This window comes from Diachasmimorpha longicaudata, chromosome 12 (genome assembly GCF_034640455.1).
Source record: "Diachasmimorpha longicaudata isolate KC_UGA_2023 chromosome 12, iyDiaLong2, whole genome shotgun sequence".
Classification (NCBI taxonomy): domain Eukaryota; kingdom Metazoa; phylum Arthropoda; class Insecta; order Hymenoptera; family Braconidae; genus Diachasmimorpha; species Diachasmimorpha longicaudata.
The window spans coordinates 159,620-177,609 of NC_087236.1; the positions used below are offsets into that span (position 1 = coordinate 159,620).

Here is a 17,990-nt window from a genome sequence, read left to right on the forward strand (position 1 = left end):
AAGACGGCAGCCTACTTTTTACGGAATAAATCATAAAATTCACCTGGTCATTGATATAATTTCAACTCCGATTTTTTGTAAAACTCTACTTCGCTGATAAGATTGTAGGGAAAAAATTTGGTCTTCCGACGATACCAAACGCTGTATGAGGTAACCCTAATTGAATTTTCTAACCGTTCTCGTGTTGAAACATAATTTTTGTTTTTTTTTATGCTAAACTATTTTCTTCATCTGCACAAATAAAATCCGACACGGACCGTAGATTTTACCAATTTAAATAGGTGTCATATTTTTAGTCCATGTACATCTTGAATTCCTTTCTCCAAGTATACATATAATTCTAATTTGTGAAAATACATCCATCTTGCCATATTAGTATATTTATTTTTCACTACGAATTGAGAAAAGCCAGCAAGCTAACTATTCCATGTAGGGTTTGCCGACGTTCACGAGACGGTCACTCATCGGCCGGTGTCGGTTAATATTTGGCCGTTTTAATCAGTCCTCCCTAGCCTGCCAGTCTCAAAAAGTAATCGAAAATTCCAATTTTCTTTGGCAGGACGTGACAAGTTTTTCCTGAATTGTTGATCGTAATAGCAAAAAAACAAAACTACCTTAAGTCCCACTATTAGTCATAGTTCGATACATTAGGTATTATTACAGTGATTCATTTGAATATTCTTGTTTTAATTTTTCTATTAATTTGATTCATCAGACTATGCTCACGGCAGACATTTATTTTTCGTTGCTTTGTTCAGATACGAAAATTTATTAGCAGTGATCATAACATAACACTGATTATAATTTAGTCTCATCGTGTCGTTATATACATTGCGTAACGTCCGGACAACATGCGAATTTACCACGCAAATAAGAGTAGAGACTCAACAGAGTAGGTGAAATCCATCGGTTTTTTTTTCTTGCCATTCTCTCGTCTGTTATTGTATAAAATAATTCTCGAGTAAAGTCATCTCGGACTTCACATAAACGAATTTAGTGAAATAAATGTCAAGTGTATGATTATTAGATGTGATGGGGGCCCAACGAATTCAAGGTTCAAGCTAGGGAGAGAGGTTTGAGAATTTTGGTGATCAACGCATAGTCACCAGTCCCTGATTTGTTCTTCTAGCTTCTTCGCAGAAATATGTATATAGAAAGTTCAACAGTCACTATCGGCCATCACGATGGTGACGTTTCTAGTATTTTTTTTATGACTCTTCATTTTTTTTCAATGAATGCAAAAGATAGAAATTATTTGAGAAATATCAAATATATGAAAGAAACTAAGTTAATGCAAATTATCATGCAAATCAGGAATATTAATAATTCGACATGGAAGCGCTTCCCCAAATTTGGGACTCAAAAAACACTTTTCTAGACAAATTAGCCTGTAAGCAATGTGGCTGGTAACAGAAATCGTACCATAAGAAATAGCATACATATATGTATAGTCAATAAAAATTACGTACCTTTTCAGTAGTTCTACAGTGAAATGTGTTGGTCTAGAACATTTTAAAGAGCTCTTACGTAATTTTTACTTAAAATCACTGAATTTTTTCAAAACATTTCGTCATTTTTACCTCAATCGCTCGTGGAAGATAAGGATACCGTCGACTAAATTTTCTAAAACGATTCCGTAATCACTGAGTTTAGTGAATATTTCTCTCCGTGCATTTTAACATTTTATATTCATCATAAATATAGAGATTGCAATTTAAAAGTAAATATTTGAATTATCAGGAATATTTAATATAGTTGTTAATATGAAAAAATGTCTTATATGAACACATCTAGACGCGATAAAAATCACTTAATATGATTTCTTTATTAATTTGATGAAATTATCTGAAAAAAAAATATCCATGTGCTTTTAAATAGAGTTATGTCCAGCAGTGTTTTATTTGTGGAAATAATGGTTACTTCCCTCGAAAAACAAAATTTTCAGTGGCACCCAAAAATGAAAAATAGTGTAAATTTGCCGGCAATTTATACGTGTAACCCGTAAAATAGCGGAATAAAGAGAATGAACGGGCCATGTAATGCCGTCTGAATGTCGTCGATCATAAACTTTAGTATTTGTCTTGGCGTGACACTAAATAAAAATTCTTCCGTTTTGGTGAGATGCAAAATATTAGACCAATAGAATTCCATGTATTTTGTGGTTGATACCTTAAATATAAATTACACACGTTCTTGGCTAACAATATTCTGCGATATGGAGCTCGATATAATCGGAAAATCGGAGATTCAAATCCTGATCTGCACTATCCACCTTTTTACTTGATTTTTCTACTAAAAATGATATCAAAGGCCAATCTCTACTCTGTTATACAATTTCCTGTGATGTCACAAGATGTAAAACTCCATATAAATTCCTGTCTTTAGTGTACAATGTGTACCATGAGACTGACGTTGGTGGAATCAGGAATTTTTAATCTCATAGACTATTCTTAAAAATGCAGATCTACACGTAGTAAAAATCATATTATAATTGGGGAAGAGGATGTCAAAATTGGTGTAGATTACACCTCCCAAAAGATTTAAATCGTTCACTAAGAAAATTTTTGATGACACGGGAACTGGGATGGTTTCTTCATATATTCTTTTAATTCCATTCTGGGATAAGACGACACATCGGACCTTTTTGGTATGGTTCTGGTGTGGCTCCACGGGTTAACGAGTAGCATACTAATTTGTGTTAGAATTTTCTCTCGTCGTATCTGATATAGAATTGTGAATCAGCAAAGTTCAAGGAAATTTTACTACTGTGAGGACGAAAAAAAATTGTATCAGAATCAGGCTATACGCGAAAAAAGTAAAAAAAAATCCTATAGGAGCTTATGAGGAAAACTTCAGCCCTCAAAGAGAAACCCAATGTGCGCGTGCAGCTCGTTATGATGTTGGTGTGCAGCATTGCCTTCTGTGGCAAAGCACTCGATAAAGGTCATTCCACAATGAAGGCGCTGTAGAATTAATTATTCAACTGTTTTCCGATCATTACGTCGATTGGAAGCGATGCCTTCGATTGTGGAATCTCCTTAAAGGTTCTGCCTAAAAGAATGCAGAGCAATATCTACGGACCCCTTGCAGTTGTCAAAAAACATCGATGATCAATTGAACAACTGCTTCACGCATTACGTAACTTTCCATTACGGGGACATCGATGAAAAATTCAACTAGCTATGTCTTTTTCGACCTCAAATACCTTAGATTCAGAATTAACAATATTGAAATATACGGTGTGAATGAAACATTTTCTAAATATTAATAATGGTCTTTAACTGATTCCGTAGTGAAGCTATAAAAGGAGATAAATGCATTTCGTTTAGGCCAAGTTGTCGGCGAATATCTTATAAAGGAATGGAAATGAGAAAATTAAACAAAAAATTTTTTTGCAGTTCGCATTTATCTTTTCAAAAAGGTTTTTACGGAAAATTTTACTATCTCTTTTCATTCATAATTTATTGATCACTGGAAAACTTGGGCTTGGCAAAATGCACTTACCTCGTTTTACCACTTCTCTACTAAATTGATAATTATTGATATTGGTTGTATGAAGCACTAAAAAGCCTCGTTAGTGTCGCATAGAACTCCAGCAGCAATGTCTGGGCGGCATTTAGCGGCGCTCCCCGTGCGTGAATGTCCTCCTGGGGGTGAGACAAAACAGTTAAACATCGGTCCTACATTGCTCCCAATTTGCTCGATAATCGGCACTGGGATTCGGCCGATGATCTACCTGACATCCGAGCACATTACCTCGTGCGTGTCCGTTACAATTAGTGATGCCGCGCGAGACGAGACAGAAATGGGAAGACGAGATGAGACAAGAAGGCTCCTTTCAGAGACCAAACACTTGTTTTCTCCAATTTTTTATAAATATTATTTTTTGAATCTTTTCTTTTCCCATTATGATTTGCACAAGAATTCTTCGAGTTTCGACGATACCAGTAAACTCTACATGTACATGTATACGCTCTATGAAACGAGACGCGTAAAGTCCATTTCTCGTCTCCCGACATCACTAGCTACAATGTCTACGTTTATTATAAACCAATCGTCAATTGGAACAAATTATACTATATTATTATTTCTCCTCTTTTTGGAAATAAAAAAAACGTTGATTGTCATTCTCCAATGTTTGGGAATAGCCTCCTGTCTGGCGCATCTCTGTTTCCCAATGGATTTTCAAAAAATCTCAATAGCTACGCCTCTTTGATTATTCTCAAGTTATTACTTCGTTAAGTATAAGAATATTTTTTCAATATTCGTAATTAATGATTGATTATTTGTCATTATCATAAATTACTTTTTCAATAATTTTTTTAACTTGGCAGATTTAGTCGGATAAATATGATGTGGTGTTTCTCAACTCTGATGTATGTAGAACTGCAATCATCAATAATGAATTGAATAATAACACTGATGCATCGATAAGTTGAAAATTAATTGATTTATTCGTAATAAATGCAAATGATAATTACTATACAATCTAAGCTATGACCAAGCATAATCTGATAGTGTGATCTAAAAGTGGCGGCGTGCTTCTGAATTTTTCAAGTTCATAAAAAATTATAATAAATTGATAGTAAATAAAAAAGTAACCAACAAGTTCGGACTTGATGTTTCTTAGAGAGCAATCTGCGGTTTGTAAGTTCATCGCTTAAAAAACTCAATTAATATGAATGATTGCAAGAATTTTGATTGATTTTATAAACCGCTCTAGTTGCTATCGACACTGGCAAAAATGTATATATATTTCAACCAAAGATTGATACTTATGACAATCGTTCGCCGCGATAATTACTAAGCTAGACATGGATCTTGTCGGATAGGTTTTATTATGTTCTAGATTTTTCAAATTTGAAATTTACTTAGGTAAAACGATTTTGAATAATTCCCCATTTTGATAATCGTAATCGGAATCCATTAAAGGCTATTTGTAGGAATAATAAAATATATATGAAAAATATATTTTCGTTTGCTGGAAACATCAAAACGCTATCCGCTATATCATATTCTTATTAAAAACCTACTTTTTCCCCAGTGGATTTTCTAATTGATCATTGAATATTTAAAAAGGCATTATACTCATCACTTGTATAATGTAACTTCATTCAATTTGAATTAATAAAGGAAAAAAAATGATAAAAATAGTCCATTGAAAAAGCTTTTGGCTGGCATTAATTATTGTTAATTTAAACTGCAATGGGAAAGGGGTTAGAATGCGTGTGGTCTTTAAAAATCCGACCTCAGTGACATAACCGTCGCTTACTCTTAATTTGCATCGGCCACACATTGGAGATGACATATAACAAGTGATGGTGACTAGTCATTGCGCATGAATAAAAGAAAGGAAAAAAATAAAAATTATAATAAAGGATAATAGAAGGAAAGAAACGATAGCAGATGTTTTTTGGTGTTGAGAAGAATTGAAAAGAGGAGTAATCAATGCTTACAAGACCACGATGTCCGCAAGACATGAGCGATGAAGAGAGTGAGTGTGAGTGTTGATTGAGTTTCAATTTTTCGGTGTTACTGCGGTTGGGCATCCGTCCGCAGGACGACTGCCTCTGGCATCGTGTGATATCCGTTCACGCGTGTACGTATTTCATGTACATTTAGCACTGTGCAGTGCGTCACTAACTCACACGAAAGAGCGCCTTTTCCCCGAAGCATGACGAACCCGTTGATGCGAGTCTATACACAGAGCGATTTGACCGTAGTGGACGAGCAGAACAAATAGAGCGAGATAGTCCATGCCAAGCGCATTTCGTTTGTTTTCCTTCATGATGATTGATCATCCGTTTAAAAAAGCCGCATGGGCGAGACCTTTTCGATGGATTCACTGAGATATTAATATTTTTAGGTAATTCATCTCTCAGTCGCCTTTACTCACACAATCTGCGAGACATTGTTTTTATATATGACAGTTGTTAATATTTCAATAATAAATCACCGCATCTTCGCAAATTCATGATAATGAGAAAGTTTCAAACATTAAAAATGGCCATTCTCTTGCAAATAATATCGTATTCTTTAAATATTCTTAGCAATCCAAATATTAGTTGAACGGCTGATGATAGTTGCTTGCTAAATTTACTTCAGTTATTGGGTTGGAAAGCGTAATCAATTGTGAAATTCACAGATAAATATATTGACAGCAGTAAGAGAAATGAGAGGAGAATTTTCCACTGACTTTTGCTAATGGATTCAAATGCAGGAAGAACTAATTTTTTTCTGAAAATAAAGAGATAACATTGGTCTCATAACCAAGCCTTTCATTAATTGGGATCCAAGACAAAGCTCTGTCATCGAGTAAAAAAATTATTAGGCTAGTAAAAATTATATCTAGTACGTAAACTCAAATGGTGATTAACAATCGATTTTTTTTCTCCTCGGGTGACTTGTATCATCACATTTATTATAATCAGATCAACATGAATCATTGAAGATAAATTCCGAATAATTTCAGCCAGTATTGTATTCAATAACTTTGACTATTGACCACTCTTCAATACAACCAACAGCCAATCGAGAGCCACAATAATATTTCTCTAAGATTCGCAAGTATTCTGAAAAACATCGACTGACAGATAACACGATTTATCTCGGTTTACCACTTCGCTTCTGAATTCAAATCGCGTGGTTCAGCCACCACGGAGTTAGTGAGTGGATTTTGACAAGCGAAAATGAAATTTCCTGACTATTCATTAAATTTAGTTCCATTGCAGTGACAGGAAACGTCACTTTTGATTAGGAGTGAAAAATTGTTGTACGATTCCACATAAATCACTTTATATAAGATTCTTTACACTTTTTCGACAGAAAAAATGAGCAATTGCATAAATACAAGGGGCATTCGTTTAGATTATTCCCATATTTGACCTATAGAAATACCGTCCTCAATGTATTTGTGGATTAAAATCGTAGTTATGCCACTACTTTATTTATATTAATAGAAAATTTTTATAACTCTAAAGATTACATTACAATGGGGCTCAGGCAGATGTAAACAATCCATTTATTTGCCGTATCCAATTTTCACCGCCCGAAGTCGCTTTCAATTTTTATAACATAAAGAGATATAGAAAATAGCTGATACATTCAGCCTCCCTCTTCCATAGATATCATTATCAGGATGGTCTCTATCAATGGATTTTGGATTTTGTAAGTCCGTAAAGAGCGATAAAAGCATTGAATGTAGTTTAGAGGGTTAATTCCAGTGTATTAGCTTCATTTACCTTGACTTGCAATTTTGTTTCTTTAGGTCTCGGGCTCGGTCCTCACACGCCTGAAGAAGCGAACGCTGCCGTCCTGGCAGCCGCAGCAGCAGCTCTACATCACCACCATCAGGGTGGGCCAGGTGGTCCAACCATGAGGCCACTGAGGTTGCCACTGCCTCCGGGTATGATGCACTCATCACCACTACCTCTGGCACCCCATCATCCACTGGCTGCACCCCATCATCTCGTACCACCTCATCCCCCTGAGGACGATGGTGTCGTTGATGATCCCAAGGTCACCCTTGAGGGTAAAGAGCTCTGGGAAAAATTCCACAAACTTGGAACCGAAATGGTCATCACTAAAAGCGGCCGGTAAGATTTTTTTTTATTTCACCACTACTCCGTTTATTCTATTTATTAGAATAGTTGATTGGATGTAACTATTTGCTTACCATTAAGGTTCTCCAATCATTCAATTCTCGAAATGCAAACATAAATAATAAATCATATGACTTAATGGAGAGTGAGGCTAAATGAAAGTGGTCATTCAAATGGTAGATTTTTTTCTTCTAAAAACTATAGGACCTCTTTGTTGCTACACGATAGGGCGATCAGCAGAGCCCAGTGACAACTCGTTGTAATCACACGTTTGTAACTCTTGAGCTTCATTACAAATAAGATTCCTATCCGAATTGTCTCATCTCGCTAACTTTACAATATCCTAAGCAAAAATTTCAAAGTGGATTGTGGTCACCGCCTATCCACGAAACCGATTGCGAGCTCCGTGCGCCGGATTTGAATTTCCCGCGTCGAACATGAACATATGGCGATTCTATTGACCAATGAGGACTGAGTCTTACTCACGAAGTTGGCAAATATTTTAAGTGACTAATTTAATTCATGTGCTTGTGCTTTCATAGATAATATTGCAAAGAGCCTATTGGAATAATCGATTCAGATTTTTCATAAACCTTGAAACTCTCTACAATGTGGGTGGGTGTCAGCAAAAAACTTTTCTCCTTCTATAATCATAAAAAGTAAAACTACCCAGTAATTTATTGATACTGACTGAACTTTGAATTATCATTTTTGAGCTTACATCGGGTGAAAGAAAGTTGCCTGAATAAGACTCTGTATCCTCTCCTATAAAAACTACAAAAATATTCTCTTACATCTAGGCTCTCATACTGTTCGTATGTTCATTGTCAATAAAAAAAAATATAGAGGTAGAGGGAGAACCTCTAACTTACTCTAAATATATCCTATCGAATTCTATTATTGAAGAAATCGTTGGCAAACTCACACTTCTCCGGATAATCGTTGGATTCTTTATTTTTGTCACACGAAGCCTATCAATAATTCAATGGTCATAGTCTTAAGCAATCGCCGATCGAAATTCGGTTCCTCCCCTATGCTTCTGATTTCTCCGGCTTTTGTCTCCGAATATTTATACATTTCTGCATTTGTACTCGAGGAAAAAAATTTTAGCTGCGTAACTACAGATTGGAGTTAAAGATAGAGGAAGGGGAGTCGAAAGACATGAAAAAAAAAAAAAAGAATGCAAGTAAACCAGGAAACGGGATAGGAATGGATCTACACCTTCTTCCCTTTCGTGCGGTGTAAAGACCTGCTTTTGCGGTTGGTTACAAAGACGTTGGGAGGTGCTCGTGCGCGCTCTTCGACGCCCGATTGAAAACTTTTCCTCTCATATTTTCTTTCCTTTTTTCATTTTTTTGTACATTTTTCCGTCTCTCTCATCACTCTTCCCTTATGATCATTCGTGTATAAGCATAATAAAAGAGGAAATCCAACGTTCTTCAAGCATGCTAATTTTTGTCCTACGCTTAACTCTTATAATGTACTTCACAGTCTATTAAAAATAAAATATTATGACTTTAGAATGTTAAAGGATCTGTACTTAACATTTCCAAGCTAATAAGACTTTTTTCTTCCCGTTTGATTAAGATGAAATAACAAGCCAGTTGTGCGCTCATCATAAGAGGCAGGTTAAAGTGTGTGACTCATTATGAGTTAAAGACTCTTTTCTTACTTAGATTAATCCAGTAATCGATTAACTAATCCTATTGGTTTGTTAATCAACTCTTTACAGGACAAGTAAAATATCAAGTAGTCAAGCTTCTTTATTTTGTGTTGGATCTTGCAAGGTTTGTGCCTTGTAAGACAGATATGCTAGAGTAATCTCGATGGTCAAACAATAGACGAATAATCACGGAGTTTGAAGAATCATTAGATACATCAAAGATTTTATGATATTAAGAAATACAATATGTACAGTAGATTTTAAAAATATACTAGATATCTAATACTCAATATTACTGTATTTAGTTTTTTTTTTTATTCGTACACTGAGGTAAATTCGAAATATCTTCAAGTCTAGTATATACCTGGTAAAATCAATGATGACTCATAATATTTCATCCATTTTTTAATAGACCAATACCTCATCTTACTTTCAAATAACTTAAAACGCTATTCTTTACACAAATTTTTTTTTTCTTTCTAAATTCGATTTTCGCCAGTTTTATTCCAATCAATAACGAACCGGTAAAATAATTAGTTTGAAAATTTAATGAGATATAGTTTAAATGAGAACACATGTCCCTCAGGATATTTCTAAATGTGATAAGCCCGGGACGAACAAAATTTTCCCAAAATTATAGAATTACTACGACAGTATAATACGAGGTAGATTGTAGTTAAAAGGAAGGTATCGCACAAAAGGGTGAGCATGCACGTTCACCTCTGCATGTTTAATGTGGTGACAGACAGGTGCGTGAGAGTTGGGCCGCGTCTGAGGACGAAGAGGATTTCACAACCCCTTGTGATAGATGTCACGTTAGACTTTCACTCTCAATTATTATTTTTATCTCTCTTTAGTCTATCTTAAAATGATCACATGAATATCATTACTTATCATGAAAATGCATATTAATCAAGCAAAGGCGATAAAAAAACAGCAATCAATCCTTGACTAATGTTTGTATTCTTTATTTTTCGTAAATACATGCTTAAGTTCGTTATCACCATCTATCCAAGTACGTTACGTCTTCCTTGGCTAAAATTTGCGCCGGCGGGCGAGGTGTAATCTTGCAACACTGGTCGAAGCTTCAGCGCTCTAAATCAATCTGCATCGATAAATCGGTCTGGACGCGTCTTCTGACCATCTTGACATCAACATCGACTATACCAATAACATATGTATGATACAAAGAGAGAAGAGAAGGAGGGGGGGGGGGCGCCAATTGCTGGGAGTTTGGGTTCCAGTCAATGATAATTACGGTTTGGCAAAATTATACTTGCGATACCCAATGGTATTTTATCTTCGGAGAAATGATGGGTAGGTCTCAATATATTGGAGATAAAATATTATCGACTTTGGACTAGAGTTGTAGTGGTGACAACAGCATCAATCTTCAATGTTTTTTTTGGTAAAGTGAAAAGTTGAAATGCAAAGAATTCATAAGACGGCTACTTCGTCTACCAATTTTGTTACGAAGAACAAATTTAAAGGCCTCAATTGTTGGATATTTTTCGAAAAAGTAATTAATTCAAGAAGTGAGCGTCAGTATTGTTGAAAAGGGGTTCTTGTGACCCTAATTACCTCTGCTCTATGCTTATGAGCAATATTTCAATCAACTAAAAAATTGAACATTCTATCGAATCACCATTACAACTATCTATATTAAATTTTTCTCCCAAATAATGGCAATACTTAATTCCTAATATTAATTGAAGGAAACACCGGGATGAAGAAAAAAGTTGAGTAAATAAAAAAGGATAACAAATGTGTAGAATGAAATCGCAGACCTCCGGAGATGGCGTCAGCCATGGAAAAGTGAGAGGTCTAAAATTCACCTTCGAAGATGCACATATTTGAAGGGTAAATAATGCAGGATAGAATGAGAGGTCTTTAAGTATAGGGCACGGTTAACGATGTTTGTTTTATACATTGGCAGCCTCTTCGAACCTGTAATCTTTCTAAACGAGATATTATACCCGCGTCTCACCGTACCCCCTCCCTAAACCTGTATTGGTACCCAATCGTCCTACGTGTGTACTACCACGTTGCATGCGATTTTTTTCTGCTCTTTCTTCATTCTTTTTTGTTTATGCCAGTGTGCAAATGCGAATACTAACCATAGCGACACAAGCTTGTGAGGTTTCATGGTGGAGAAGAGGAGTGGAGCCCCTGAGGACCCAAAATTGCTTCCTCCCCTTTCTTTCAGTCTTGTTCTCTCCCGTTCTTCACCTTTTCGTTCGGTAAAACTCTCAGCTGGATCACCCGAAATTGGCCGGCCATTCAGAAAAAAATCACGTACAGTGGCGCTGGAATCTGCAAAAAAATCACCAACCAAAGTATAGAACTTGATTAAACGAAAAATTCTACTTGAATCCGGAGACATTATTTTTGTTAGGTTGTGCGATGAGAAATATTCAATGAAAATTGGAGAATAATTCCAACTAATCCGTAATTATCACTCTCGCTGTCCAATAGACCGCGTTATTTTTTTGAAAAGGATAATATTTACCCAATTTATTCAAATAATTATCCATATGCAATTGGAAACCTTTAATCGTTCAATACATTTCTGTAAAATTGGTTAAACATTGTATAGGAGAATAGATTGCGGAAACTTACTTGGTGATTCATATACTTTTTGTTCCGATTCACTTTTAATGGAATTTTACGACACTTCGCAATGCACTTTTTACGTTTACTTTTATTTTTTCATATTTCCATAAATGGAAAGTACTTCTTGATTTTTTTTTTAATGAAAACAGAATATATGTCATTTGTTCAAAGTAGAAAACTTCATTAATACCAATAAACCTAAAATAAAACTTTATTGAAAAGAATGATAATTTTCGCATTAGAAGCTCAATTAAATTTCAATTCTCAAAATACTCCGCCGCAATCGCTTAATTTCATAACCAGTGTTATAAAAACAAAAGAAAGTTGGAGAAATTTATCTGTTTGATAAAATTCTTTCTGATAGTGATTTTATTACCCTTGTAGAGTGTTTCTCGGAACGCGTCACAGAAATTTCATCCAAACAAGAACGCAGTAATTATAGTTTTATGATCCCACGTGATAATTTCACTACCTTTCTATTTCAATTTCATTATCTGTCTCAATTATTGGTTCCGAATGGAAGCTATGTAATCTTTGAAATTAGAGTTTCCAATGTTTTGGATTATAGTGACTAAAAAAGATGTGAAATTTCGGATAGACGTTGAGTTTTCTAGACAGTGTATATATGTAGTGTTATTTCACTTTTTCAAAACTTTCATTGGAGACATCTAGCAACCTCTTAAGTACGGGGTCCATGTATGTATGTATATGGAGCCGCCAGCTTGTCTCGTGAGCCGGGGTCTCTGTACTGTGAAGACCTTACACACATGTTTGCCATCTACCGCTTGGTCGAAGAGACAGTTGAGACTTAGAATAGCCCGCGCACTTGAGAGTTTAAATTCCCTACCTTTTTTCCTTCACTACATAGTCATAATTACCACACACTGGAGACATATTACATTGCTCAAGATATAGATAAACTTGTTGAAAAGTCATTGTATTGTATTGTCCATGGTAATATTCAGAATGTTTCGTTAATATATTTTGGCGATGAAATTTCAATTCTTTTGGCAAGAAAGTGACAGCAGTACTCTTTCATCCAAGTTATATAAGTTTGTCTAATTTATTGAACTTGTAATTTCGACTGAGGAGGTCTGGATGATTTACTGTTGATGACGTGTATTGTTCAATAACGATTTAGTGCAATATGTTTATATGAATTACTTGGTTTGCCTGAAGAGCAATAATTTTTGAAAAATCCTATCTTTCGAAAGATGATTTCTTCCTATAGTTGTATTTTCCTTCTCTCACTTTAATGTCAAGATGTGAGAAGTCAGAGATATCCACTTTGCGGCACGCGAGACCATAAAGATGGAAAGCGGCTTAATCTCCACTGATTTTCAAATCAAACAGACACTCTCTGGTTTAAACGCGCAGGACAAGGGGGTGGAGTGGTGGAGGCCTATGGCAAACAAACCGTGAAGCCGGAGGAGATGGTTAGTAAAACGGGAAGATGTATAGTACGAGACGTTTGGAGGAACGATAGGGGCGCGTGGGCTGTGTATAATCGCTTTAACAAAACTTGTCCTCACGGGCCTCGTTAATCTCTCGTCGCCTCTGTCAAGTCGGAAGAGTGGATTGAAAACCGCCTACCGTTTTGAGATTTACATCGCGATTCAACAGTTTGGGATTATCACGTCGTTATGTATGTCTTTTACACCACATGCCATCGAAAACTTGAAGGTAAAATACATTATATTGTTGATTAAACTATAATGATATCACTATTTATACCGCCTCACGTCATCAAATATTTTCTACAATTTCCAAATAAGGCGTCACGGTCAATCACACCAGGTGTCATACCGGTGCTGTCCTTCGCGACATCCCTCTCTCTCTCTCTCTCTCTCTCTCTCTCTCTCTCTCTCTCTCTGTCTCTCTCCACTCGAACACTAACGAGTACAGATGTTGTTATTATCCCTTACTGGTTATACACCTTTATTAAAAAGGAAAGCATCAAAAACAAAAACCCGTCACACTATTTTATGTTGGGGCTTTGATTTGCCTTACTTTTATTATATTTGAATTTACTAGTGAACTGATCAAGTTGTTTAAACCACCTTAGCTTATCTAAGACAAATAGTAAGATTTTCATTACCACTTTTTTGTAGTCATCAATGCTGTTCATAAAAAGGTTGTGAGAAAAAAACATAATCTTGCTGAGATTCCTGAATATTTATTAAAAAAATGACCAAGTCGAATTGAAGAATCTTGAATCTTTCGATCTGTTCATGTTTATTCTTATGATTTTTATCCTCTTTTTTGCCAAGCCAGTTATTATTAATGATTACATTGAGAAAAAACTAATATATATCCTCTGTTCAAATGTTATCATATTTAGCGAATACAACATGAGGTGTTTCACGGAAATTGCCACGCCACACACTTCAGTATAAACCCTCACGCTTTCTTACTATTTATGCTAACGTGTGTGAGAATTTACGAATTTTCCCAATCGTATGCACGTAACAATTTTAAATAAAAAGCAATATCTTGAAAGCGGGCGAATTAATCTTTCTTGAGATATCATAATATAATTAGTTGAGAAAATGAATAATTAACACCCGAGTAGTGTTCGTCTTTCTGTTCCCCAGAAAAGTAAAAAGTTAAAATCATTGCTGTTTTCATGAAGAGAAAACGAATGTGAAAATTTTTGTTAATTCCCGTGGTGTTATAAGCTTTCTGCTATGTCACACAAGTACTGGGAAACCTGAAAAATATTGTGTATGTCGTATAAGGGGATGGCGACCCTTTGGGGGGTCCCAGCGCGGTAATTAGCCGTAGTGGGGCTATCCCTGTGCTACACGCGCGTGTGAGCTTGAAAATCGCGTTTGTACCGAGTGAGGAAGTGTAGCGCTGTGTCCCACGCTTCTCTCTCTCTCTCTCTCTCTCTCTCTCCCTCCCTCATGCTTTTACTCTTTCTTTCTACCCTTCTCCCTCTCCCATCCCGTCCACATCTTTTTTTTTCTCCCCTCTTTTCTCCCATGTATCGACGTTTCCTGGCGCGATGATGCCGCTGCCGGGGGTGTTGGTGAAGTGGACGTGAAGTATTCGAAAGAAAAAAATGGGGATGGGGGAGAGACGGAAGACGAGCGTGCGTGTGTGACGGAGGTCAACACCGAGGCAAACTTGGGAAGGTTACTGGGATTGTGGTTAAGTATTCATGCACGCGTGGACGTATATAAGGGCTCTATTGCGACGTTGCATTGTGGGGGTAGGTGCCTTCTTTTCTCCATCCTTTTTTGCCTTCTCCAAGAATGATAATCATCATCACGTCGCTATTATGACTTCAACGGTTGAGGTGTTTATCATCAGCGACATTTTCATCATGGCCATTCATTCGTATTTTCAAGCCACTTCTCTCCTATTTGTTGGATTCAACAATAATTTATCCATGAATATATAGATATATACATATATATGTATTGTTTTTTCACCTATAACGACTTCAGTCAGACATTACTACAATTTTCATTTACACCTTTTATATCCAGAGAGTGTAAATGAAAATGGTGAAAATTGTATTTCTCCAGTTGTACATTTTACTCGACTCGTTACCTCAACCTATACACGGGGCACTCTGTGGTGGTATTCTTTCATTCAAGGCTACAAAAGACTCCAGCTTTGGTAACACACGCGATTATACAAGATAGCACATCAGCGCATCGGTTTCATTCTGACACGCAATGGGAATTTCAAGCGTACGTTTTCGCGCTTCTTTTAATATTTAACGTCACTTTAAACACCTCCCTCTTTTTTCTCCAACAAATTACGAAATTATTGAAGGTTAATTCCTTTAATTCAGGGTGTTATCATTTCTTCTAGTATATTAAATAGAATGAAAAAAAAAATCAAACGAAATAATGGCATAAATTTGACCAAGTATAATAAATTAAGAGAAACTGATGTACTTTATTCTTCAAGGCGCTACCTCATTAAACCTTGATATTGGGCTGTACTGAGTGAGATATTAACACGGACGTGTATATTCATCTAACTTTATCTAATTCATTGAGAAAAAAAATTTCTCAAGGGGATAGAAAGTGAAAAAAACTGAGCAAAGGTTATACTATCGTTCACGACTATTGGAGCGACACCGATCTTCCCTTGTCCATGCAATTCTTCATTTTTGAGGGCATTGGTCGTCAGCGTGTCTCTTCTTATTTAATTTGTATGGTCGATGCCCTCCGGTTCTAGTACGGAGCCTTGCAGTAGTTTTCCTTTACGATACTTTCAATCAAATACTGTAGAAAGTTGCATGGGAAATGCAAGCAACGACCACCCACCAAATGAGTTTTATCCCCTTCCCCTTCCATCACCATGAACTATTTTATCATTGACAACTGGAGACCAAAATATCCATTGAATTTATCTTCGAATAAAATGAGAATTTTCAATAATATCCCTGCAGATAAATCAAATAATTCAAGCATGTCTAGACATTTTGAAGAGTTCTCGTGATGGTCCCAAAAGATCTTAATGTAAGATTTCGAAAGTCGTGATATAGGATTTGCTAAAGGGTCAATTCAATACTTGTAAACATCTCAAGTTGAAATTGGATTATTTTGAGTGGAGAATGCTAATCATTTTTGTGAATGCTCATCTCCCCTCAATACCGATTTAACACATATTCACCCTAAGCCACATCATTGATTAAAGTGGAGGTGACGAAATAGTATGGAAACTCCATACTTTGCCATTTTGGCCTATTGTCCACTGCACCCCTGTTCATTTTCCCCCTCTGCCCCGGTGCAGTCTGTTCTCCTTAATTAATTGCTAGGGACAATTGACCGGCAGATAGAAGGAGTTAATGTAGTTATAAGCTCAATTTGCTGATCACGTTTCACGGAAAATTTTCCAATTATTGCAAAGTCCCTCTTCCACTCTGTCTAGTTTACCCTCTCTTACTTTACTCCTATGTCGATAAGGTTATCAGTAAAGTTAAACGTTTGTCTTTTCGTCGGCCAGCTAGGGCCATTTATTATAATAGCTCTTACTGCATAATGCCAATGGACATGTATAATATTACATGTGCAGTATCATGACGGTTGTAGGCACCTATCGGAGGTTCCTTATCGTTAATGTGTCACGCCAAAGAACCGGTGAAAAACGTGTATATTACATCTCCGCCAGAAAGAGACGCTGATAATGTAGTGCTAATTATTATTGCGGGCAGAACCGACTAGGGTAATTAAATATACGTTATGACGCTGGGTGTATGAATAATATCATCACTTTATGCCTGCGTGGATGTATTTGAATTTATGCACTTATTTTTTTTTACGGTTTGCCATTATCCGTTGAGTTCACTGCATTGTGGCGTTTGGGAAGCCTTTAGAGGAATCACCTAGGCGAGACAGAACTTCACGCCTTATGTGTAAATACTTAAGATTTTCATGTACTAAGAAAACGAACATGCAATCTCCCATATATCCATTAAAATGCTTTTAAATTAAAAGAGAGAATTTTGGATAAAAGTTTTAACTGAATAAAAAAATCCTGACCTATTAAATTTTGGGAGATTATATAGTAGAGCTATACTCTACTTTGCATATCAAAAAGGCATATTATATTATTATGTGTTGAAATGATTGATAAATGAGTGCGAAATCAATATTATTCTCATGGCCACATCGACCACTATATTTTGCGGTATTTGGAATATCAATGTGAAAGAGGGAGGTAGGGCTTTGATATTTGTTCCATCTTACTTACTTTTTTATCCACTTATCGCACTATTCTCGGTTACACAACAGCCACCAGGAGGTGGGGGGGGGGAGGGAGGGAGAAAATGCTCTTTTTTTATGAAAAGATGAATAAAATTCGAAGAGGTAAAAATTAGAAGGAAAAGGAAAACTTACAGTGTTGATGAGGGAAGTCCGTCATGCAATTGCAATGATCGTGATAATAGATTCATATGTTCAGCACATACCGCTAATAGCTATGATCATCAAAATAGTCGCATCTATTACAAAAAAAAATTTCATTGGGAAAATGACGTGAAATGTGAAAATCTTGATAATCCATTTTTGCCGAATGTGTGACCCGCTATATTTCTCTACAATGTCTTTTATCTTCCCTTGTTCGTTCAACTATACAGTGTTGACCAATTG

At 36.0% G+C, this 17,990-nt stretch overlaps 1 protein-coding gene across 5 annotated transcripts in view; it reads left to right on the forward strand.

The window, feature by feature from the left end:
* Positions 1-17,990, forward strand: part of LOC135168165 (optomotor-blind protein) — a 78,942-nt gene that overhangs the window by 2,424 nt on the left and 58,528 nt on the right. For all 5 annotated transcript variants that reach the window (XM_064132104.1, XM_064132103.1, XM_064132101.1 and 2 more), the window contains exon 2: positions 7,268-7,595. In XM_064132104.1, coding sequence (XP_063988174.1) covers positions 7,268-7,595 — 328 coding nt within the window. The remainder of the gene's footprint in view (positions 1-7,267; positions 7,596-17,990) is intronic.